Genomic DNA, 22,620 nt, shown 5'->3' with positions numbered 1-22,620 from the left:
CAGCATTTCCCTGTCACTGTTAGAACCACTTCATTTATCCTGTTAGGGTCTGGGAACTGCTGCCCAAACCACTCAAACCCCTATCTCAGTTAAATAGAGCTGGTTTATTGAACACACACCAAGATAGATTAATCAGACTCCGGAGCTGTAAGCTACAACCTAAAGCTACAGCTTTGTAGAGGGAGGAGCTGATACACAAATCTGACTCCCTAATTGGTTCTTGGTTTGGTCAATAAAAAAAAAAGTAGAAGCCAATTGCTGGGCGAAGGTGGGACTTCCGAGTCCCATTAAAGTATCAGACACCAAAAGAAGAGAGTTTCCACCAGACTTTGGAACAAGAAGGACACAACAACCAGTAAGGTCTTGTGGAGGCTAAAACCCTCGGCCTCCACCACTAATGTAGGCTAGCTGATAAGGTTAGGGCAAGAGATTCTTTGCCCACCAATTGTGTTATCTGGTTAGTTCTAAGATAATAAAACAATCAATGTTTTTCTTCCTCGGAGCAAAGCTGGGCAGAGAAAGGGAAGCCAAGCCCGTACCTTGGTGAAGCTAAGTGGGAGGGGCTGGGGTAGTGATCATAGCTCCCAGGAAAGACGTCAGTAGGCTGTTGACAGAGCTAATTCGGGAGTGGGAATGGCAGCAGCCGATCTCCGAGCTAAGCCCGGAGCGCAGGCCGTGGCGACATCGTGTTTTATAAAATGAAATGCAACACAGCTTATATGCGGGGTTGGGGAGAGGTAATGGGGGGAGAAACGCAATGACTTCATATGCGGCTGTAGGGAGGGCTGCAGGGTGGCCAGCCTTTTTCCAAGTCGTTTAGACACAGCCTCTATTTTGATGGGTCCTGAGTGAAGGGTACAGTTGGGGAATGTCTAATAATATTATTATTATTATTATTATTATTATTATTATTATTATTATTAAAATGTCTCAGGGCTGCTGAAGATGGCTCAGCGGTTAAGAGCACTGACTGCCCTTCCAGAGGTCCTGAGTTCAAATCCCAGCAACATGGTGGTTCACAACCATCTGTAATGGGTTCCGATGCCCTCTTCTGGTGTGTGTGAAGACAGCTACAGTGTACTCGTATACATAAAATAAATAATTCTTTTAAAAAATTAATAAGCCTCAGAATATATGATTAACTTGACCTTGCTGTGAGCCAAACTACCTTTCTGTGTCTATGGTCAAGCTGCTTTTGTGTCAGCAATATGGGATGGCTGGCAGGCATGAAACAACGCTAGCAGCTTTATCAATGACAATGTGCCCTGTAACCTGGGATTCACCTTTGAGGATTTGTAGATGGAAATGATGGATTGGACTGCGTCCTCTCCCACCATCCTGTTGGTATGGTTTAAATTTCAGGTTACTTTAACGTTGGTGGAACAGGTCAGAAGCAAGCAGGGGTAGAAAGAAGCAAAGCACCAAGCTGCTGTCTGAAGCAGCTTGAGGAATTCCTTTACCTTTCAAGGACCTCCACTCAGATAAGACTGGTCCTTTGCTTTATCCCGTAAAGAATCTGGGCCCTGAGCCAATAACCCTGAGGGGGTTGGGGATTTAGCTCAGTGGTAGAGTGCTTGCCTAGCAAGTGCAAGGCCCTGGGTTCAGTCCCCAGCTCTGGAAAAACAAAAAAAAAACAAAAAAACAAAAAACAAAAAACAGGGCCTTGGCCATGCTAAGAATCTGGGCCTGAGCCAATAATGAACCAGAGCTGGCTATTGTGTTTGTTTCCTTTTGTGTTTTAAGATACCATTTTGGCACTTAAGAGCACAGCAGGTACCTCTTACAGAGGACCCAAGTCAGTTCTCAGCACCCTCATCCAGTGGCTCACAAGTGTCTGTAACTCCAGCTCCAGAGAATCTGGCCTCTGAGAGCTGGGAGCACCTGCATCCAGGTGCAGTGCACTAGCTCACACAGATAGTCCTACACCAAGCCCTCTCACCCACTGATATAGTGCCACCCACAGGATTTTTAACAGCTTTCACCATCACACTTACTAGCTCTAAGTTTTGCCATCCACAAACATCTTGCAACATGTTTACACTTTTTTATTTTGTCCTTGCTGTTCCTTTTTCATTTAGTAAAATATAGTCATTTTACTTCCGGACAAAACCTTTTTCCTTCCAGTTTTTAAACTTTTATTTGGTTTGTTTTAGGTTTTGTTTTGTTTTTTTCGGGGCAGGGGGTTGGGGGAGGCTTCATGTAGTCCAGGTAAGAATGACATTGAATTTCTGATCGTCCTGCCTCTACTTCCCAAGTGTTTACAGGAGTGAGACACCATGCCTGGGCAGAATTTTATCATGTAAAAAGTCTTCTTTATTAAAAAAATATATATATGCCTATAGCCTTTCCATATATATATAGTCTTTACTGTCAGAAGACAGAGCAATATAAATAAATTTACCAGCTTAATAAAGAAAGGAGGGCTGGAGAGATGGCTCAGTGGTTAAGAGCTCTGACTGCTCTTCCAGAGGTCCTGAGTTCAATTCCCAGCAACCACATGGTGGCTCACAACCATCTGTAATGGGATCTGATGCCCTCTTCTGGTGTGTCTGAAGATAGCTACAGTGTACTCATATACATTAAATAAATATTTAAAAAAAAAAAGAAAAGAAAGAAAGGAGGTGTTGGAGAGATGGCTCAGCGGTTAAGAGCTCCGACTGCTCTTCCGGAGGTCCTGAGTTCAATTCCCAGCAACCACATGGTGGCTCACAACCATCTGTAATGAGATCTGTTGCCCTCTTCAGGTGTGTCTGAAGACAGCTACACTGTGCTTATATACATACATAAATCTTTAAAAATAAAAAAGGAATCTAAGTTTCATTTCCAAAATCTGTTTAAACATTGTCTCTTGTTTCTTGTGTTACAGGTCTTAGGCAGGCTGTGTTGTATTAAGCTGTTTTGTGAGGGGGCGCAGTTGGTTGCTCAGGCCTATAGTCCTAGTCTCGAGTCTCTGTGAGTTGGAGGCCATCCTGGTCTACAGAGCTAGTTCTAGGACAACCAAAGCTACACAAAGAACTCTGCTTTTTGTTTTTGTTTTTATTTTGTATATGAGAACACTGTAGCTATCTTCAGACACACCAGAAGAGGGCATCGGACCCCATTACAGATGGCTGTCAGCCACCATGTGGTTGCTGGGATTTGAACTCAGGACCTCTGGAAGAGCAGTCAGTGCTTTGTTTTTGTTTTTGTTTTCGTTTTTTTAAAAAGGGGCTTTCAGGGGTACTTTCCCCTAGATTTCACGTGAGTCTGAGACTGTTACATTCCTTGGAGGAAATGCCTCCATGAGATCCAGCTGTAAGGCATTTCTCAATCAATGAAATAACATTTTCTCAAATGATATTTCAAATTCGAGGCGTTTTTCTTTTTTGAGACTTTTTTGTTTTGTTTCTTTGACAGTGTTTCACTGTACATCCTTAACTGGCCTAAAACTCGCTATGTAAACCAGACTAATCTAGAACTCAAAGAACCTCCTGTTACTGCTCCGGCCTCCAAGCGCTGGGATTACAGGATTAGACCTCTCCAGTTCACGTTTGTGACTAACTGCCCCAACCCACAGCGGGGAGCGGCGGCACCGCCCACAGTAGGGGCGTGGTCGTTCCGACCCGCGCAAATCTAGTCTTTGGCGGTGGCGCTCATGGATGACGCAACAGCGCGCCAAGTCGTGGAGTCAGGCACGGCGTGAACGGCTTCACGTGAGTAAAACTTGGCGGGTTCTTACCTGAGTTCGCTCCCTGGTGTGGTTCCATTGCTCACACATTCAAACCGAATCCAGGCCGTGTCGTTTTCCCCGTCAGGCCCGGCTGGGTCCAGCTGGAGCCTCGTGCCTTAGGTAGAGCATCCTTCTGGAGCGCGTGATCTGCAGACACTAGGTGTAGGTGGACGACCAGACTAAAATAGCCTCCTCTCACGGTCCTATTCATTCATTCACACTCGCTTTGCTCTTTCTTTTAGTTTTTTTTAAAGACTGAGTGTGTATTGGGATTGGAGGAACTGGGGTACGATGGGAATAGAGAGTTCATTTAATAATAACTTGTTTAGTTGGTTGGGGTTTTTTGTTTGTTTGTTTGTTTGTTTTGAAACAGGGTCTCATACAGCGCTGGTTGGCTTGGGACTATATAAATCCTGGAAATTCACCTTCTGGGGTTTGGGGCCTGCACCACCATACCTGGCAGCGATAGGTGCTTACCCATTAAGCCATCTCACCAGTCTAGAAGTGATGATCTTTACACTATCTTAGGGCAAATAGGATGTAGTTGTGCAGTAGTGGAATCAGACCATTGAAGAATTCAATGCAACTGGGTGTGGTGATGCCCCTAAGCCCACCATTAAAGGCAGTGGCAAGAAGAGTGATTTCCAGGCCAGCCTGGGCTATATGATAACCTGACTTTCTCATAAAACAAAGAATAGCAGCAAAGAAAACAATACATTGATCAGTCCAAATGAATGATCATGGTGACTTGGACTCAACGAGGTAGTAGACCTGAAAAGGCAAGCATTTTAACATTTGTGTGGATTGGTAATATGGAGAGGCTGAGGGAGAAGAGCAGTTAAGGTCGGGGGATTAACTTACTTTTACTTTTTCTAGTCTGGGGATTGAACCTCAGGCCTTGCACGTGCTAGGCAAGTGCTTTATCACTGGATCCTATGCCTGGGCATTCAGTCGAGCAACTGTTAGGATGGTAATCCTGTTCCCTGTGATGGGAGAGAGGCATAGCAAATCTGTCTGATGGGGGTCTGGGGGGTAGGGGGTACTACAATTGCTGCCTAGCTTCCAGCACCCTTCCCATGAATTCAGTAACTATGCCTCTTGAAAGAAGAAAAAGGGAAGAAGAAAGAAGTCTCATATAAGTCTAGGCTAGTCTCAAACTTACTGTGTAGCTGAGGACAACGCTGGGCACAGGATCCTCCTGCCTCCACATTCTGTGTGCTGGGATTACAGGTCTATGTACCACTTTGCCCAGTTTATATGGTCCTGGAAGTCAAACCGGCCCAGGGCTTCATGAATACTAGACAAATATTTTGAGTTAAATATTCAGCCCTTGTTGACATGATATGTATGACACCCTTATGTGTAGATGTGATGGTATTTAGGTATACTAATCTGGAGTTTTAGAGATTCACTGTTGGGAAAAGTTATAGAATATTTTGGCAAATATTAGTTTGAATTAGTGTTCAAATTGGCATTTTAAATCAACAGCAGTTGAATGGTGGCAGTTTAATTGGCTGGTTTTACTAGGTAGTCTTTAAAGCACCAGACTGGATGAAACCACTTCACACAAAGGAAGAAGAAATAAAGGCAGAATCCTGGGCACCTAACAGCTAGAGGCTGAGCAAGAGAATAGGAGTCAGCTCGAGTGACTCAGGCTCAGCTAGGGAAAGAGCTTCAGAAGAATCTTGGTGTCCTTAAAGCCACGAGAGGAGAGTGAAGAAGTAGAAAATGAATTGAATCACTTGCTGCCGAGAGGGCTTGTAAGACCAGTTAAGTAACCTCTGGATCGACAGCTGCACAGTACTGGTCTTGAACAGTATACTAAAAGAATTCAGTTTTGTTATAAAGATTTTTGTCACCAATCTGTGATCAGGTCCATCATCTTAGCACACTAAGTATTCAGCCTGTATCTGAGCTCTCCAAACATTTGAAGACAGAACAATCTGTGAAAGTTAGCTGTCTTCTTCCATTAAGTGGGTTCCATCTCACTGGCCTGTGGAGTAATTTATATATAAACTGTGTAGTGGGGTTGGGGATTTAGCTCAGTGGTAGAGCGCTTGCCTAGGAAGTACAAGGCCCTGGGTTCGGTCCCCAGCTCTGAAAAAAAGAACAAAAAAAAAAACAAAACAAAACAAAAACTGTGTCGCATTGACTGGTCTGGAGTTCACTATATTGACCAGGCTAGCTTTGAACTCAGAGATCCTCCTGCCTCTGCCTCCAGAGTGCTGGGATTAAAGGTATGTGCCAGCATTGCCCAGCAACATTGAGCTTTGAATGAGTCAAGTTGGAGTCATACAAGTAGAAATGTGAAGTAAAATTTCCTTCCCTCCTGCCTCCCCTGGAAGAGGCAGTGCACATCTGTGGGCTGCTCCGTGTGTGGCCTGTGTGTGGGCTGATAGCCCTGAGCTCTGAGGGAGCTTTCTGGAAGGGAGGTGTGAGCACTGGCAGTGAGGACGTCCCAGAGTTGGTGAGCAAAGGCATGCTCCTGCTGTGAAACAAGGAGTCAGAAATTGGTACGGATTTTATCAGGCTTTGGGTATTTTGAAAACAGTGAAGCAGGGCCTGATACTCAGGGTCACCAGCCAGGTCTAGTTCATTCTCATCCTCCAGATTTGTGCCTCAGATAAGTGATCTAACAAAGTACCATAGACTGTACGTCATTAATAACAGGACTTCTCATAGTTCTGGAGGTTGGGTGTTTGAGGTCAAAGGGTCAGCATGGTCATTTTGGTGTCCAAACATCCAGAGCAACCCAAGCGGTCACAAGAGTCCAACAGGGCAAGATCTTTATTTGAAGTGACCAGTCAGGGACACCAGCACAAACTTTGGAGCTGACTGTGTCTTTGAACATCTTAGAAAGTATTTAAGCAGATGACAAAATTTTACTGCACTCAGGCACTACTGATCCATCAGGGATGCAGACTCTGGAGCTGATATGACCCCGAACCAGAATGTACAGAGTTTTTAAGCCTGAAATCCACAAATATCTGTGCCAACTTATCCCACTAGTCAGGATTTAGGAACGTGTCTTTGTGGTACACTTATCTGTTCTCATTGGTTGGGTTATTCAACTGTGGCAGGGTGACTTGCATAAGCGTTTTATGTTTCAACTTGCCAACCAGGATATCATTTATCCGTGGATGTGTCTCTCTCTGCCAAGCAGGTTGTCAGTTACCCAGGAAGGTCTTGAGAACTTAAATTTTATTTGACCCCTACTCAAAATGGAAGTTTTATTCAAAATGACTTCAGTTTGGTTCCTTCTTACAGTCATTTTCTTGTAAACACTTTTCAGATTTCACACCTCTGGCCTTGTATTTGTGCCTGGTAGAAGAGATCTAACTAATCTTAGGGACTAATTCCATTCATAAGGGTGAGGTCATCCTTACCACCCTAATACTCCCAGAGACCCCTTTTCAAACATTGTCATATTGAATGTCAGCAGGGGATAAAAAACGTTCAGTTCATGACAGGTGACATTTATCCTAGGAAGTTCTTCCTATCAGGTTGGCGTTCCTATCCCTTAATGTTAACCACACTGAGCTGAAATTGTATAATTTATTTGTTCATGGTAGCATTCTTAAGACCTTGCCTGGGCCAAAGGAAGTGCTTATATGCCTCACCCCCACGCTGTGAATGCCTTTGTGTGTGTGTGTGTGTGTGTGTGTGTGTGTGTGTGTGTGTGTGTGTGTTCATGCCTGGAGGTTGTGCCCATGGCTGTACTGCTAAATCATCCCATCCCAGTCTGAAGAGCCTACATTTTTCAGGATTAGTTAAAAAGCACCAGGTTCTGGTTACTGTTTTCCTGAATCCCCCTGTAATGTCTCCCTTCTCTATCTCCACTGTCTGGGCTGGCCATGAAACTTAAAATCAACTAATGCTATTTTTTTTAGGAACCTAATTCATCTCTAGAAGGACATCTGCAAAAATGGCCCCTGTCCTTCACTTTTATGTCCGCCCCTCTGGCCATGAGGGGGCAGCATCTGGGCATGTTCTTAGGAGACTACAAGAGAAATTGCCAACCCTTCAGAATGTGGAGACTGAGCTATGCTACAATGTGCACTGGGCAGGTGGGGCCAGATGCTGGGTTTAAATTTTCCACCATGTGGTTTCCTGGGGATCGGGATCGGGTTCGTGTTGTCAGACTTGGCTGAGGTACATTGGGTGTATGTGTGTTTTACCTGCATGTTTGTGTACCATGTGTACAGAGGCCAGAAGATCCCCTGGAACTGGAGTTACAGATGGTTGTAAGCCACCAAGTGGGTACTGGAAATTGAATCCAGGTCCTCTGGAAGAGCGGCCATAACTTCTGGGTTTGTCTCAGCCTCTGCGTGTTGGATTCTGCCTTTGTTGTTTTGCTTTTAACTTGAGATAGATCTCTCTGTTGTAGCACCAGCTACTCGAAATATAGACCAAGCTGGCCTAGAACTCAAAGAGATCCTCCTGTTCCTCTTGCCATAGCGCTGAGACTAGGAATTGGTTTCTTAAAAGAGGCGATCTGGTACCTGAGGCAGTATCTTGAGGTGCCCTCTTCCTGTCTCTACAGCCGAGACCCTTCCATGGGCAGAGGAGATGAAGAAGTTGCTATGGCTGTTTGGCTGCCCTTTGTTGCAGGATGATGTTGCTCGGGAGTCCTGGCTGGTCCCTGGCTCCAATGATTTGTTGCTGGAGGTGGGACCCAGGTACGTGTCAGGTATCTACCTGGGCAGCTTGTTCCCACTTCCCAGACATGCCTCCCTACCCGCCCCTCAATTCCATTCCTTTCCCTTTTAGTCTTTGACAGATTTCCTTTGTTCCATCCTTCTCTCTGCCTAGGAGTCATGAGAATATTCTCCCTGTGTGGGCAAATGTCCTGAAAACTGAACAGGCTCCAAGTCTGTTCTAGAGACAGCAGCTTAGGGGTTGGGGATTTAGCTCAGTGGTAGAGCGCTTGCCTAAGAAGCGCAAGGCCCTGGGTTCGGTCCCCAGCTCCGAAAAAAAAAAAAAAAAAGAACCAAAAAAAAAAAAAAAAAAAAGTAAAAAAAAAAAAAAAAAAAGAACCAAAAAAAAAAAAAAAGAGACAGCAGCTTACACTCTGAGAACTTGAAACTGCACTAGTTCCTTTCCATTCCCCTTTCCATTGACCGTAGAACTTAATGCATGCAGAGTAAGCACTACACCACTGGACAACCTTTCTTTCAAAACATGATGTCGCTAAGTTTCCCATCCTGGGTTTCTGTATGGGTCTGCACCTGAGTGTAGTGCTATGGAGGCTAGAGGCATCGGATCCCCGAGAGCTAGAGTTTCAGGCAGTTGTGAGCCTGACATGGGTACGAGGAACCAAACTTGGAGCCATCTCTTCAGCCTCTGCTTAATTTTTGAATGCGGGTCTCCTCGGCACCCAGTAGTGTATTAGGTAGATAGCAACGGGCAAGATCCACCTTCCCAACTGGTTTTTTCCAAGGCCCTCAGACGTAACCATCTAACTCTTTCCTCAGGCTGAATTTCTCTACTCCAGCATCGACCAACATTGTTTCTGTGTGCCAGGCTGCTGGGCTGAGAGCTGTGGATCGGGTAGAGACCACCCGGCGCTACCGGCTTTCGGTGAGGTGTTGGCACTGTGGTGGGAGATCAAGATTAGCAAGTGGACTGGAGATTAGCTCCTAAACTCCTGCAGAGTCATGGGAGAAACACGGGAAGCTCTTCTTGGCTTTCGGCCTGTCATGTGTGCTCAGGTAGTTGGGTTGTTTGCTCCTTGAAGGTTCCTGGTTGAAGGAAGAATGGGCCAGCCTGACTGCCAGACTTTATCTGTGCATCCTTTTAGTCTGAACAGAGATGCTCTATGGGTCTGAGTATGGATAGCTCAGTGGTGGGATTTACCTAGTATATAAAACCCTGGCCTTGATATCTGCACAAGCATGGAAAAGCGCTGCTATGTGGTAGTGGTAAGGTGAATAACTTGGAGGTTCAGAGTGAATCCTTTCTCTCTGTTCTTCAACCTTGTCTTTTTGTTTTCTTATGACTTTATCTTTCCACCAGTTTGCCAAGCAGCCTACAGCTGAAATGGAAGCCATTTCTCTGGCTGCCTTGCATGACCGGATGACAGAGCAGCACTACCCTGACCCCATTCAGAGCTTCTCTCCTCAGAGCATCCCAGCCCCACTCAAGGACTCCATCAACATCCTAGCCGAGGGTCGGCCTGCCCTGGAGAAGGCCAACCAGGAGCTAGGTGAGCAGGAGTCCTTGGAGGATGAGGGGAAGGCCTGACCTAGTTCAGCAGGACCACTGAGACATGGACCGTGGCAGCCTGGAACATGTTGTCAGCTCTTCTAGGGTTTGTCTCCTAGGTTTGGCTCTTGACTCCTGGGACCTCGATTTCTACACCAAGCGCTTTCAAGAGCTGCAGCGAAACCCCAGTACAGTGGAGGTCTTTGACTTGGCTCAGTCCAATAGGTGAGGAGGAATACTGTTGTCTGCTGCCTTGGCCTTTGCAGTCAGAAGGGAAGACCACAAGTGCTCTCCCTGCATCTCTTGATGCAGGCCTCCTACCCTATGGGAGTCTACTGTTAAATCTTGCTTTTCCCTTACTTTGCTTCTGGACAAGCCACAGTGGCAGAATACCTGATGCCTTTCTGTCCTAAGTATGAATTGACTGTGATGCTGTGGAATGCCATTGGGAAGACACAGCACTGAGATGACCATGTACCTTCCCTTCCCCACATCTCTCCGGCAGTGAGCACAGCCGACATTGGTTCTTCAAGGGCCAGCTCCATGTGGACGGGAAGAAGCTAGCACGTTCCCTCTTTGAATCCATCATGAGCACTCAGTCATCCTCCAACCCTAACAATGTCCTCAAGTTCTGTGACAACAGCAGGTTGGCTGTGCCCTGGGCTGCAAGGATCTTGGGTGGAGACAAGGGAGGCCTTGGACCCTGGTGGGACTGGCATGGTTCTTGGGGAAAATAGGGTATAAAATGACTGTGTTCTCAGTGCAATCCAAGGGAAGGAAGTCCGATTCCTGCGGCCTGAGGACTCTACACGACCAAGCTGCTTCCGGCAACAGCGGGGGCTTAGACATGTTGTCTTCACAGCAGAGACACATAACTTCCCCACCGGTGAGCTAGGTCCCAGGCCTCAGGGCTGAGCCTCAATTGTTCTTAGGTCCATGGAGGTTATTGGGAATGGTTTTATCTCTGTATAATCTCCTTTGCTTTTCTCTGCAGGAGTGGCGCCCTTCAGCGGTGCAACCACAGGCACAGGTGGCCGCATCAGAGATGTCCAGTGTACAGGCCGTGGAGCCCACGTGGTGGCTGGCACTGCTGGCTATTGCTTTGGGAACCTGCATATCCCAGGTATCTTTTTCTCTACCCACATCTCCTTCCAGATTCTCTGTCCTGGCAGGTACCAATACTTACAGCTCTTAGATCCAAGGTCATCTGGGTATCTTTTCCTGGGAGGGAGAGCTTCAGAGTAATACCACACTGACTGAACATGAGCAGTATATATAATAGGGGAAGTTGGAGGTGGCCAGACTGGCTTTGAAGACTTAGAATTTTCTTTAGAAACCATCATTCACTTAGTAAAAACCATGCGACTGGGTTATCTTATGATCAGTGCTTGTCCACTAAATCCAGTTTTTTAGAAAACCTTAAGAGACTAAGGGGCTGTCCGTGACAGAACTTTTCCTGAGGAGATAAAACATACACATCTGCTCTCCACAACAGACCGAAGTGTGGGTACCACCATAGTCGAACTTGGTGAACCAGTGATTTTTATTGGAGTTACTCATAAAGAATATGGTTGAGGGGCTTCAGACAGGAACAGAAATGGCTCAGGGACAGCTGCATTACCAAGGCCCACCTCAGCATGGGTGATGTGAGTGACAAAAGCTAGGAAACTGAAGCATATGGCACAGCCTGCAGGCTGCAGTGTCCTTCCAAGTGGCTCTAGTCCAACCCATTTCCAGGCAGCTCCTCTGGTTTCTGTTTCTTCTAGGCAGCTGGTCTGGCCTTAGACTCTTCAGCTTGGCTCAGTTAGTATTCAAGGAACTCTTTATTTATTGCTTACTCTGTTGGAGAGGGGCCTAGTGGATCTGGTCAGTTTCATACTTTCTGAAGCTATTTTCAGTTGTTTATCTTCCTAGTTAAAGGGCATCTCTGTGGGATGGAAAAGGAAATTTACACAATGGGCTGGAGAGATGGCTTAGTAATTAAATCTGCTACTCTTGCAAGGATTTCTGTTTGGTTCCCAGCTCCCTTGTTGGTTGGTTGGTACAGAGGTCCCTGTATGACTAGTCCTAGGTGGGGATCCTGTACATCTGGTCTCTGTAGACACTCAACACATATCCAAATCATTTTAGAAAATTATAAAAATCCTTTTTAAGAAAGAAGGGGTGCTGGGCGTGGTGGCACACGTCTTTAATCCCAGTACTCAGGAAGTAGAGACAGGTGGATCTCTGAGCTCAAGCAAGTCGTCTACAGAGTAAGTTCCAAGACAGCCAAGGCTGCACAGAGAAAATCATGTCTTGGAAACCAATAAACAAAAAAGAAGGGGCTGAGGGGTTGGGATTTAGCTCAGTGGTAGAGCGCTTGCCTAGCAAGCACAAGGCCCTGGGTTCCGTCCCTAGCTCCGAAAAAAAGAAAAAAAAAGAAGGGGCTGGAAGGATAACTTAGCAGTTAAAATTATCTACTACTCATATAGAACACCCCAGCCCCCAAGTTTGATTCCCAGCACATAACACATACTAGGTGGCACGCGCACACACACACACACACACACACACACACACACACACACACACACACAAACACAAACACACACACACACACGTGCCTTTGTTGGGGGCACTTAAGCAGAGTCTGGTTTTAGGCTGAGTGGTAGAGTTCTTTCTCAGCATGTGCAAGGCTCTGGTAATAACTAGCATCACGAAAGGATAAAAAGGTAGCATAAATACACTATGTAGTGGCACAAGGTTTTAATCCCAGCGCTCAAGAAGCATGGGTATCTGTGTGTGTTCCAGGCCAGCAAGGGTACATAATGAAACTGTCTCAAAAAGATAAAACAAAATAAACAAATAAATCCCAGTCCTACCACGAGACAAGGAAAGGCAGAGAGTTTGGAAATGGGAAGCCACCACAGGGTGGCTTCAGTGGCCCGGTGTCTTCTCTGGATATGTGTTCTCCATCGTCCACTTTCTTTCTCTTAGTGCTGCAGATCAAATCTGGGGCCCTATGCATGCTAGACATGCTGGATTACTGATGCCTCTAGCCCTTGCCTTCCATTCTTACAGTCTGTTGAACCTTATCTTCCCATCTCAGGTTATAATCTGCCCTGGGAGGATCCAAGCTTCCAGTATCCTGGGAACTTCGCCAGGCCTTTGGAAGTTGCTATTGAGGCCAGTAATGGAGCATCTGACTATGGCAACAAGTTTGGAGAACCAGTGCTGGCTGGTGAGTAACTGAGGCTCCAGAGGGACTTGTGGGTGTGGTGAGACCCAGGGGCTGGTGTTACAAACACTGTGAGACTTAACTTCTTTCCACTTCCATACTAGGATTTGCCCGCTCTTTGGGTCTCCAGCTTCCAGATGGTCAGAGACGTGAGTGGATCAAGCCCATCATGTTCAGTGGGGGCATTGGGTCCATGGAAGCCAAGCATGTAGGCAAAGAACCCCCAGAGCCAGGTAAGAGCCACCATCTTACTCTGCATCCAGCTGGCTTCCTCTCTAGCATAGGACAGCCACAAGAGGGAGGCCGAGAACTGAATCCAGGTCTTCTGAAAGAGCAGCCAGTGTTTTTAAGCCCTGAGCCCTCTTTCAACGCTGTGGTGCTCTCATTTTTATTATTGTCACATGTCTTCCTCAGGTTGTGAGGTTGCTCTCCCTTCTGCTGAGTGGACTGTTGTAGTCCTGTTCCCTCACATCAGCCTCTTGCTTTTTAACAGCCTTCTGCGTGCCTTCTGGTTCTGGTCCAACCTTCCTTTCTTGCAGGCATGGAGGTTGTGAAGGTCGGGGGTCCCGTCTACAGGATTGGAGTTGGGGGTGGAGCTGCTTCGTCCGTGCAGGTGCGTGAGAATTCATGTCACTGGGCCCGCTTGTGGAGTACTAGGGTTGGTGGAGCTTTCAGGCCCCCCTAAGACGAGCTATCCCCTGTGCCTCCTCAGGTTCAGGGAGACAACACCAGTGACCTGGACTTCGGAGCTGTGCAGCGGGGAGATCCGGAAATGGAGCAGAAGATGAATCGTGTGATCCGGGCTTGTGTGGAGGCCCCAGGAGGAAACCCCATATGCAGCCTCCATGACCAGGGTGCTGGTGGCAATGGTGAGGACAAGGTCAGGACAAGGGACTCGGTCTACTTGGTCTTCACCAGATTTGCTTTAGAGAGAAGCACTAAGGGCTTGCAGCCAACCACTAGGCCCTGCTGCACCTTCTACATGCTGGACAGCCTGGGCGGAGGGTAGAGGCTGCTGCTGCTGTGGGAGGCGAGACAGTAAGTGTAGAGCAGCAGCTCGTCCAGGGACACGCAGAATCTTAGGCTACTCTAGAGACCAGAAACTCCTTTGTTTTCCTGGGACTGACCACGACTAGGTTGCCCCTCTCCCTGCCATTCCCTCAACAGGCAATGTCCTAAAGGAGCTGAGTGAGCCAGCGGGAGCTGTCATTTACACCAGCCGCTTTCAGGTGCGGAGTCTTGTCCCAAGGCCTGGCTCCTCCCCAATTCCTAGACACTGAGGCGAGGCAGTACTCATTGACCCTATTTTTTCTTCCCTACATGTCTGTGCAGCTGGGTGATCCAACCTTGAATGCACTGGAAATCTGGGGGGCTGAGTACCAGGAGTCAAATGCACTTCTTCTGAGGCCCTCTGACCGGGACTTTCTGAGTCGCGCCAGTGCCCGGGAACGCTGCCCAGCTTGTTTTGTGGGCACAATCACTGGAGACAAGAGAGTGAGTTGGCCCCAGTGATCCAGAGCAGATGCTGTAGGCAGGCTTGGGCTACCTGTCTGTGTACATGGGCTTGGGGGAGAAATGGCGGGGTAGCCAAATGAGATAAAATGAAAAGCACGCATAAGAGCAGTTAGGAAGAGTTAAGGTTGGGAGAGAGGAGGAGCTCCCCAAGGAAGCCAGACAGGGTGGGGACATCTTTTTCCTGATCTCTAGGCACATTCCCTGCCATGTTCATTTCCTCTGGGGGCTATCCCTGGGGTCTGCAGATCGTGCTAGTGGACGACCGCGAATGCTTGATGGGAAAAAGTGGCCAGGGAGATGCTCCCCCGACACCTCCAACTCCTGTGGACCTGGACCTTGACTGGGTTCTGGGAAAGATGCCTCAGAAGGTATGTGAGCCAAGCACGGGTGAATGTTTTGCAGTGACCTTTCTGACGTACTAATTTACCTTTGCCTTTGTTCGTTACACAGTGTACCCTGTCCTTCCCAGGTGCTTACATTTGACCACTTCCATTTCAGGAGTTCTTCCTCCAGAGAAAACCCCCTGTGCTGCAGCCTTTGGCCTTGCCCCCCGACCTGAGTGTGGGCCAGGCTCTAGAACGGGTTCTAAGGCTGCCTGCTGTGGCCAGCAAGCGCTACCTCACTAACAAGGTCCTCCTTGTACCCTACTTGGCTGCTTTAGCCTTCTGCATTGTTTCCTGTCATTCATCCTGGCTCTCTTCCTGCATTGGGGTTTCCTAGGCTCTGGGAATGAAGGGGTAGGGGGGCAGAGCACCCTCAATGGCCTACTGTCCCTGCTACCCACCCACTTTCGGTATGTTCTTACTTTCAGTTCAAGGGCTACCCACCCCTCAGCTAAGCCTTGCCTTCTTCTCGGTTGCTAATTGCATCTGTGTTCCATAGGTGGATCGCTCTGTGGGTGGCCTTGTTGCCCAACAGCAGTGTGTCGGGCCCCTGCAGACTCCTCTGGCTGATGTGGCTGTTGTAGCACTGAGTCACCAGGAGCTTGTAGGGGCCGCCACAGCCCTGGGAGAGCAGCCAGTCAAGAGCCTGCTGGACCCCAAGGCTGCTGCCAGGCTAGCCGTGTCTGAGGCCCTCACCAACCTGGTATTCGCTCTGGTCACTGATCTCCGAGTGAGTCCTCCATAGCCTTTGTCCTGCAGTTCTGGGCCTCTGCATCCATCAATCACTCACCCTCTTTCCTATTGTTTTTGGCACATACCTCTCCAATGTCATATTTTCATCCCCAATGTTCTCAGGATGTGAAGTGCAGTGGGAACTGGATGTGGGCAGCCAAGCTCCCGGGTGAGGGTGCAGGGCTAGCCGATGCCTGTGAGGCTATGGTGACAGTGATGGCAGCACTGGGTGTGGCAGTAGATGGTGGCAAGGACTCCCTCAGCATGGCTGCCCGGGTCGGCACTGAGACCGTGCCAGCTCCTGGTAAGGATGAGGCCTTTGTGAGAAGGAAAAGGACCCATGGACCTGGGCTGGTACCTCACTTGGTCTTATTTCTCCTTGCTTGGTAGGGTCACTGGTCATTTCAGCATATGCTGTCTGTCCAGACATCACAGCCACTGTGACCCCAGACCTCAAGCATCCTGGAGGAAAAGGTATGGCTTCACCTCCTTGTGTATATATTCTGAGCTTGTTCCTTGCTTTGAGATCTACATTATGAGTCCTGGTCCCTCTCATCTCAACCCTGAGCTGCACGCGCTGCTTTCTAGCACTGCTGTGTACTGTGTGTGTTGTGATGGGAACACTTTGAGGCGGGGTCTTGAACTGCTGTTCCCTTCTTTGCTTCCTTAGGTCATTTGCTCTATGTGCCTTTGAGCCCTGGGCAGCACCGGCTGGGAGGAACGGCTCTGGCCCAATGTTTCTCTCAGCTCGGGGAACACCCTCCTGATCTAGACCTTCCCGAGAACCTCGTGCGTGCCTTTCATATCACCCAGGGGCTGCTGAAAGGTGAGTGGGGCCCTGGTACATAGGTGCAGACATGTGAGGGGCACTTGCCTCCTGAACAAGTGAGTGTGAGGTGCCTACAGGTCAGACTCTAAGCTCCTGTGAGTGCCGCTTTTCACACTCACTTTCCAGATGCTGTGGAATAGGCTTGGTCTGAGACGGCTGAACTTTTTCCGTGTTCCTCCAGATCGCCGTCTTTGCTCAGGCCATGATGTCAGCGATGGAGGGCTTGTAACCTGCCTTCTAGAGATGGCCTTTGCTGGGAATTGTGGGATAGAGGTAGATGTACCTGCCCCTGGGATCCATGGTGAGTTGCTTGGCTCCAGCCTAAGGCCTGGGCTGCCTCCTTTACTTGTAGACCTTCTGATGTAAAGAATGATATCTCTGAACCCATCTCCCGAGTCTTAGCTGAGTCCTCCATTGCTATCTCCATGTTCTAGACTGTGGCCTTCTAAGACCTCTCATAGTCCCTGGTGCTACTTCCATGAGCTCCCAGACTCCATCCCACCTGAGTCCTAGCCCCTCCAAGTCATCCTGACTCACCCCATCTCTGTTCTAGCATTGCCTGTGCTGTTCGCAGAAGAGCCAGGTCTGGTGTTGGAAGTACAGGAGGCAGATGTAGCCGGAGTACTGCAGAGGTACCAGAGTGCTGGCCTACACTGTCTGGAACTAGGCCACACTGGCGAGGCTGGACCCCAGGCCATGGTGAGGAAGCCAGGGAGAGTGTAGTGTTACTGTGAGCCTGTCAGCAAATAACACTGAAAACATCATGGGGCCTCACTTTCTCCCAGCCCTCATCGGTTTCTCCTCTGCAGGTCCGAGTGTCAGTGAATGGGACTGTGGTTGTAGAGGAGCCTGTTGGGCAGTTGAGAGCCCTCTGGGAGGAAACAAGTTTCCAGCTGGACCTACTGCAGGCAGAGCCACGCTGTGTGACAGAGGAGAAACAGGGCCTGAAGGAACGGATAGGACCTAGCTACTGCCTGCCGCCTACCTTTCCTGTGGCCTCTGTGCCCTGTAAACCTGGTAAGGGAGTGTACACACAGGCTTGAGTGCTTGGGTCTGCCCTGAGGAAGGTATCTGGGGTTTTAGAGTGGATAGGAAGCATTCTGCTCAGAGACACATCTTCCAGGTGGTCCCATCCCTCGAGTTGCCATCTTGCGTGAAGAGGGCAGCAATGGAGACCGAGAGATGGCTGATGCTTTTCACTTGGCTGGCTTTGAGGTAAGCCCAGTGCCTAGCAGAGCTGAAGATCCTGGTTTTGTCATGGCTGTACTTCCTCTAACAGTTTCCTCCCTGTCGTGTTAGGTGTGGGATGTGACCATGCAGGACCTCTGCTCTGGGGCCGTCAGGCTGGACACGTTCCGTGGTGTGGCCTTTGTGGGTGGCTTCAGCTACGCAGATGTCCTGGGCTCTGCCAAAGGTCAGTGTGTAGACTACTGCATCTGCCATTTCCACGTTCTTTGGTAAAATGTCTTTGGCTTCTTCTGCCCAGGCTGTGGCTGACTTGTTGCCCCACAAAGTCAGGCAGAGTGCTCTGGACCAAAGGCCAGCAGAAGGAGAATGTCTGAAATGAGGTGGCTGGCTTTCCAGAGCTATAGAAGCCGAGAGGGCATGGTGCATCTGAACAGTTGGCTGCTCTTCAACTTGATCAGATTGTCCTGTTCTCTGGAAAGATGGTTCAGCACTAGATCAAGAGAGGGCAAAAGGTCAAGCTTTTTATGTGTGAACTCTTTTCCTTTTTTTCATAAGATACGATTTCATGAAGCGTAAGCTGCTCAGACTCAAAGTAGCCTTGGAAGACATGTTATCTTAGCCTTTCAAGTATTGGGATTTACATGTGTGACATCTTACTGTTGAATCTTAGACAACTACAGAGCATTAAAAGTATACATTTTGGGGCTGGAGAGATGGCTCAGCGGTTAAGAGCACTGACTGCTCTTCCAGAGGTCCTGAGTTCAATTCCCAGCAACCACATGGTGGCTCACAACCATCTGTAATGGGACCTGATGCCCTCTTCTGGTGTGTCTGAAGACAGCCACAGTATACTCATATACAAATAAATAAAATAAATTTTTTTAAAAAAAGTATACATTTTGACTTAGCATAAAGAAATTCATGGATCCCTGTGCAGCCTGATTGAAGCAGATCAGGCTGTTTCTTCCCTCGGGTTTGTCCCAGGGTCTGAAGAGAAGAACTGACTCTAGAATAGAGGGCTGTTAATTCCCTTCACTCCCTGCTTCTGCTTTTCTTGGGCCTTTTACATCTCACCCTGGCTTACCTGTTCTTCCTAGGTTGGGCAGCTGCAGTGACCTTCAATCCACAGGCCAGGGAAGAGCTGGGCCGCTTCCGCAGGCGGCCAGACACCTTCAGCCTGGGCGTGTGTAATGGCTGTCAGCTGCTGGCTCTTCTGGGCTGGGTGGGAAGTGATCCCAATGAAGACCAAGTTGAGCCGGACCACGACTCCCAGCCAGCACAGCCAGGCCTCCTGCTCCGTCACAATCTCTCTGGGCGGTTTGAGTCCCGATGGGCCACTGTACGTGTGGAGCCGGGGCCAGCCCTGATGCTTCGAGGGATGGAAGGCTCTGTGCTGCCTGTGTGGAGTGCTCATGGGGAAGGTCAGGCTGAGGAAGGCAGGGGGGATGTGCAGGCTGGGGCTGGACCTGAACGAACTTGGCCTTCACTCCTCTCCTTCACTTCCAGGTTACATGGCATTTTCTTCTCCTGAACTTCAAGCCAAGATCAAGGCCAAGGGCTTGGTTCCTCTGCACTGGGCAGATGATGATGGGAACCCCACAGAACAGTACCCTTTGAACCCCAATGGATCTCCAGGGGGCATAGCTGGCATCTGCTCCCCAGATGGTCGCCATCTGGCACTCATGCCACACCCTGAGCGGGCTGTGAGGCTTTGGCAGTGGGCATGGCGACCCTCTCCCTTTGATGGTCTTTCCACCTCCCCGTGGCTGCAGCTCTTCATCAATGCTCGGAACTGGACCCAGGAGGACAGCTGCTGAGGAGGCTGCGTGACCACCTTGGCCCACAGCGCGCCCTCTGAGTCTTGCCTTTCCCATTGCCTTCAGTAGTATCTCCATGTGATTTCCCAAAGCGTCTAAGACAGCAAGAACCACAATGCTGGGAAGATGTCAGCTGCATTGTTGTTTTAGCCTTGCCCCTGCAAGAGCTGCTTTCAGTTCTTGAGTTTAACATGGATCTCCAGCAAGCAAGCTCCGAGGACAGCTGACAGTTTTGGGGTGTTGGGCAAACATTTACTGGCAATGCTTCCCTGTGACCATCACCTTGTCATCCCTCATCTTCCTGCTTAGAGCTCGGAGTGAGGTTTTATGTCCTCTTTCTTTTTCTTTGGCTTTGTGAAACCAGCTTTCAGTCTATAGCCCAAGCTGGCCCTAAACTCAATTTTTTAGCGTCAGCCTCTCTGGTGAGTGCCAGGATGCTTGGTGTTGGCTTAGGGTCTAGGAATGATGTGCATCAGCCCCTCCCTCCAAAACTCTGCTCTCATCAGAAAAGAGCAGCTTGCTGGATCCCTTTTCAGACATGCTCTGCCAGTTGTTAGGAATTGTTGCTTCTGGCCATGCTTAAGGGCTGACCTGTGCCTACTTCAGGTCACATTCCTGATTCTTGCTTCTCCTAATTTAGCAGCCACTTTAAAGTAGCTAGAGCAGAGCCCTGTGCTACTGGAGTTTGTTTTTGTTTTTGTTTGTTTATTTTGTTGTTTCATTTTTTTTTTAAAGATTTGTTTATTAAATCTTCAGACACACCAGAAGAGGGCATCAGATCCCATTTTAGATGGTTGTGAGCCACCGTGTGGTTGCTGGGATTTGATAATAAATAAACTGTGAGATTTGATTTAGTCTTTTCAAGACTGGCTTTTTTTGTGTGTGTAGCTCTGACTGTTCTGGAACTTACTCTGTAGACCAGGCTGGCCCTACACTCAGATCCATGTGCTGGGATTAAAGGCGTGTGGCATTACCGCCTGACCATTCATTTTTCTTGTTCCTGGATCAGTGATGGTGCCAGGCACTGGTACTGCCCTAATGGAATTTATAGTCTTAACACAACTGAAATAATAAACGACTACTCAGCTTGTACCACCAAGCTAGGTACTGGGTAATTTATGTCTCACATAAAAAATTAAGGTATTTTAGGGGTTGGGGATTTAGCTCCGTGGTAGAGCACTTGCCTAGCAAGCACAAAGCCCTGGGTTCGGTCCCCAGCTCCGAAAAAAAAAGAAAAAAAAAAAAGGTATTTTAAAGGTGTTTTCCAGTTAACAAAGGAAAGTTTAATAATAAACGTCTATGATTAGTTACAACTTGAAAGGGATAGCAAGGTTCCTTACCCACCCAGCTATATCAATTGATAATCCTGCAGTCATAGGTCATGTCTTTTGGTAGCAGCTGGTTTTACTGACAGCCACCTCCCTCCTCCCTTGCTTCCTACTTAATACAGTAGACTCAGGTATCCCCCTAAGAAGCTCTACCTCACGATTAAAGGAGTTTCCTTATAAAAAACAGACTAACATGTTGGATCTCTGAATATTTCAGGGAACATTCTTGTGCTTCTGCAGAAGTAGCACCCCAGAAAGATAGTGATAGTGAATGAATAGGGGTCAGGTTGCAGGTTGTGTGTCCATCTGAGTGGTGGAACACTTGCCCAGTAAGTGTTGTATGTTTCCTGAACTTGATCTTCCTTCAGCACCACAGAAGAAGACATTTGGAGATGGGAAGGCAGATGGTTCTCCTTACTGCTTTGCAAGGAAACTTTTCCTAATGAGTGATTCTAAGGATTGTGTTTGTATTTGAGACCTGTATGTTGTCCTGGCTGGCTTTGAACTCCTGTAGCTAAGAGTTATCTGGAAATTGTGGCCTGCTACCAAATGCTAGGATCTGACCTAAGTGCCATTTCATCGTGTGAACATTCCTTTTGATGCTGTAGAAGAACATATATTTTGTTTATGGTAGTATATGCCATTAACCCCAATATTTATAAAAGTTTTTTTTTTTAAACCTGAGTGGGCAAGATGGCTTAGTGCAAAGGTTTCCAGCCTCTGATACTATAACCCTGTAGTACTATAACCCTGTAATACTATAACCCTGTGATACAGTTCCCTGTAAGACTTTGGTTGCTATCTTATAACTAACTTTGTTGCTGTTGAAAATCAGAATGTAAATGTCTGTTTCCTGTCAGTCTTAGGCGACCCCTGTGAAAGGGTCATTTGACCATCCCCTAGAGGGTCATGACCCACAGGTTGAGAACCGCTGACTTATTGGGTAATGGTATTAGCCATCAAGCCTCATGGCGTGAGTTCAATCCCTGGAACTCACATGGTAAAAGGGAAAAACCAACTCTCCACAGTTGTCTGAAGGCTTACATACAAGTGCCATGACACAAGCCCACACATCTGTTAGCACATATGTAGCCAGGCGTGGTGATGCATTCCTTTAAGCACATAACTGATCTGTGACACCTTACTCTTTGTTAATGGGAAGTTTCAAACTAGTGGAAAAAGATCCATGCCCACTAGTGGACACCCGTCACTCCTCACCTAGCTCCAGCCAAGGCTGTTTCTTCAGCTATAAGTATTTCAGCAAATATTTCTAAAGATGAGACATTTTTACAACAACCCACTTAGAAGCCGGGTGTGGTGGAGGCAGGCAGTTCTCCGAGTTCTGGGCCACCTTGGTCTGCGGAGCGAGTTCTAGGTCAGCTTTACTAAGTGCTTGATTCAGAAGTAAAGGATGGCTGGCTCATGAAGTAACCAGCCTGCTGTCATGTCAGCCTGTATTTATTTTGAGAAGTATCATCTCTGGCTGGTGCCATCGCTCCTCAATTATTCAAACTTCCCTGCTTTGCTTTCCACCTAAGTATCCTGGGTTGTGTCAGTGGCCACCCTGAATTTACGGTCAGTAGCCTCCATTGTACCTCATCTTTAGTCTTTTTTTTTTTTTTTAAAGGTATTATCTTTAGTCTTATCATCATCAAAACTTGTACCCCCACAGATTCAAGAGCCCGCACCTGACCATCC

At 47.9% G+C, this 22,620-nt stretch overlaps 1 protein-coding gene across 7 annotated transcripts; it reads left to right on the top strand.

Moving 5' to 3' along the window:
* Positions 1-227: 227 nt before the first annotated feature.
* Positions 228-21,756, top strand: Pfas (phosphoribosylformylglycinamidine synthase). Of its 7 annotated transcripts, none has more exons than XM_006246610.5 (29): positions 229-355; positions 3,397-3,692; positions 7,600-7,776; positions 8,253-8,388; positions 9,184-9,289; positions 9,725-9,914; positions 10,033-10,138; positions 10,419-10,559; positions 10,675-10,799; positions 10,908-11,036; positions 13,002-13,133; positions 13,235-13,363; positions 13,670-13,743; positions 13,843-13,999; positions 14,298-14,359; positions 14,463-14,624; positions 14,891-15,013; positions 15,144-15,275; positions 15,528-15,758; positions 15,884-16,064; positions 16,151-16,234; positions 16,431-16,586; positions 16,771-16,890; positions 17,143-17,288; positions 17,399-17,606; positions 17,713-17,804; positions 17,889-18,003; positions 18,875-19,198; positions 19,284-20,693. In XM_006246610.5, exons 3-29 carry the CDS (start codon positions 7,635-7,637, stop codon positions 19,592-19,594), a joined length of 4,014 nt encoding a protein of 1,337 aa, XP_006246672.1. In that variant the 5' UTR covers positions 229-355; positions 3,397-3,692; positions 7,600-7,634; the 3' UTR covers positions 19,595-20,693. The 7 variants fall into 7 exon arrangements, with proteins under 7 accessions (XP_063124704.1, XP_006246672.1, XP_006246673.1 ...); XM_063268632.1 differs by having other exon boundaries at positions 321-355; positions 935-3,692; XM_063268633.1 differs by lacking the exon at positions 229-355 and adding an exon at positions 399-416.
* Positions 21,757-22,620: the final 864 nt, after the last annotated feature.

Source organism: Rattus norvegicus, chromosome 10 (genome assembly GCF_036323735.1).
Source record: "Rattus norvegicus strain BN/NHsdMcwi chromosome 10, GRCr8, whole genome shotgun sequence".
Classification (NCBI taxonomy): domain Eukaryota; kingdom Metazoa; phylum Chordata; class Mammalia; order Rodentia; family Muridae; genus Rattus; species Rattus norvegicus.
This window is presented reverse-complemented; position numbering and strand designations above follow the sequence as displayed.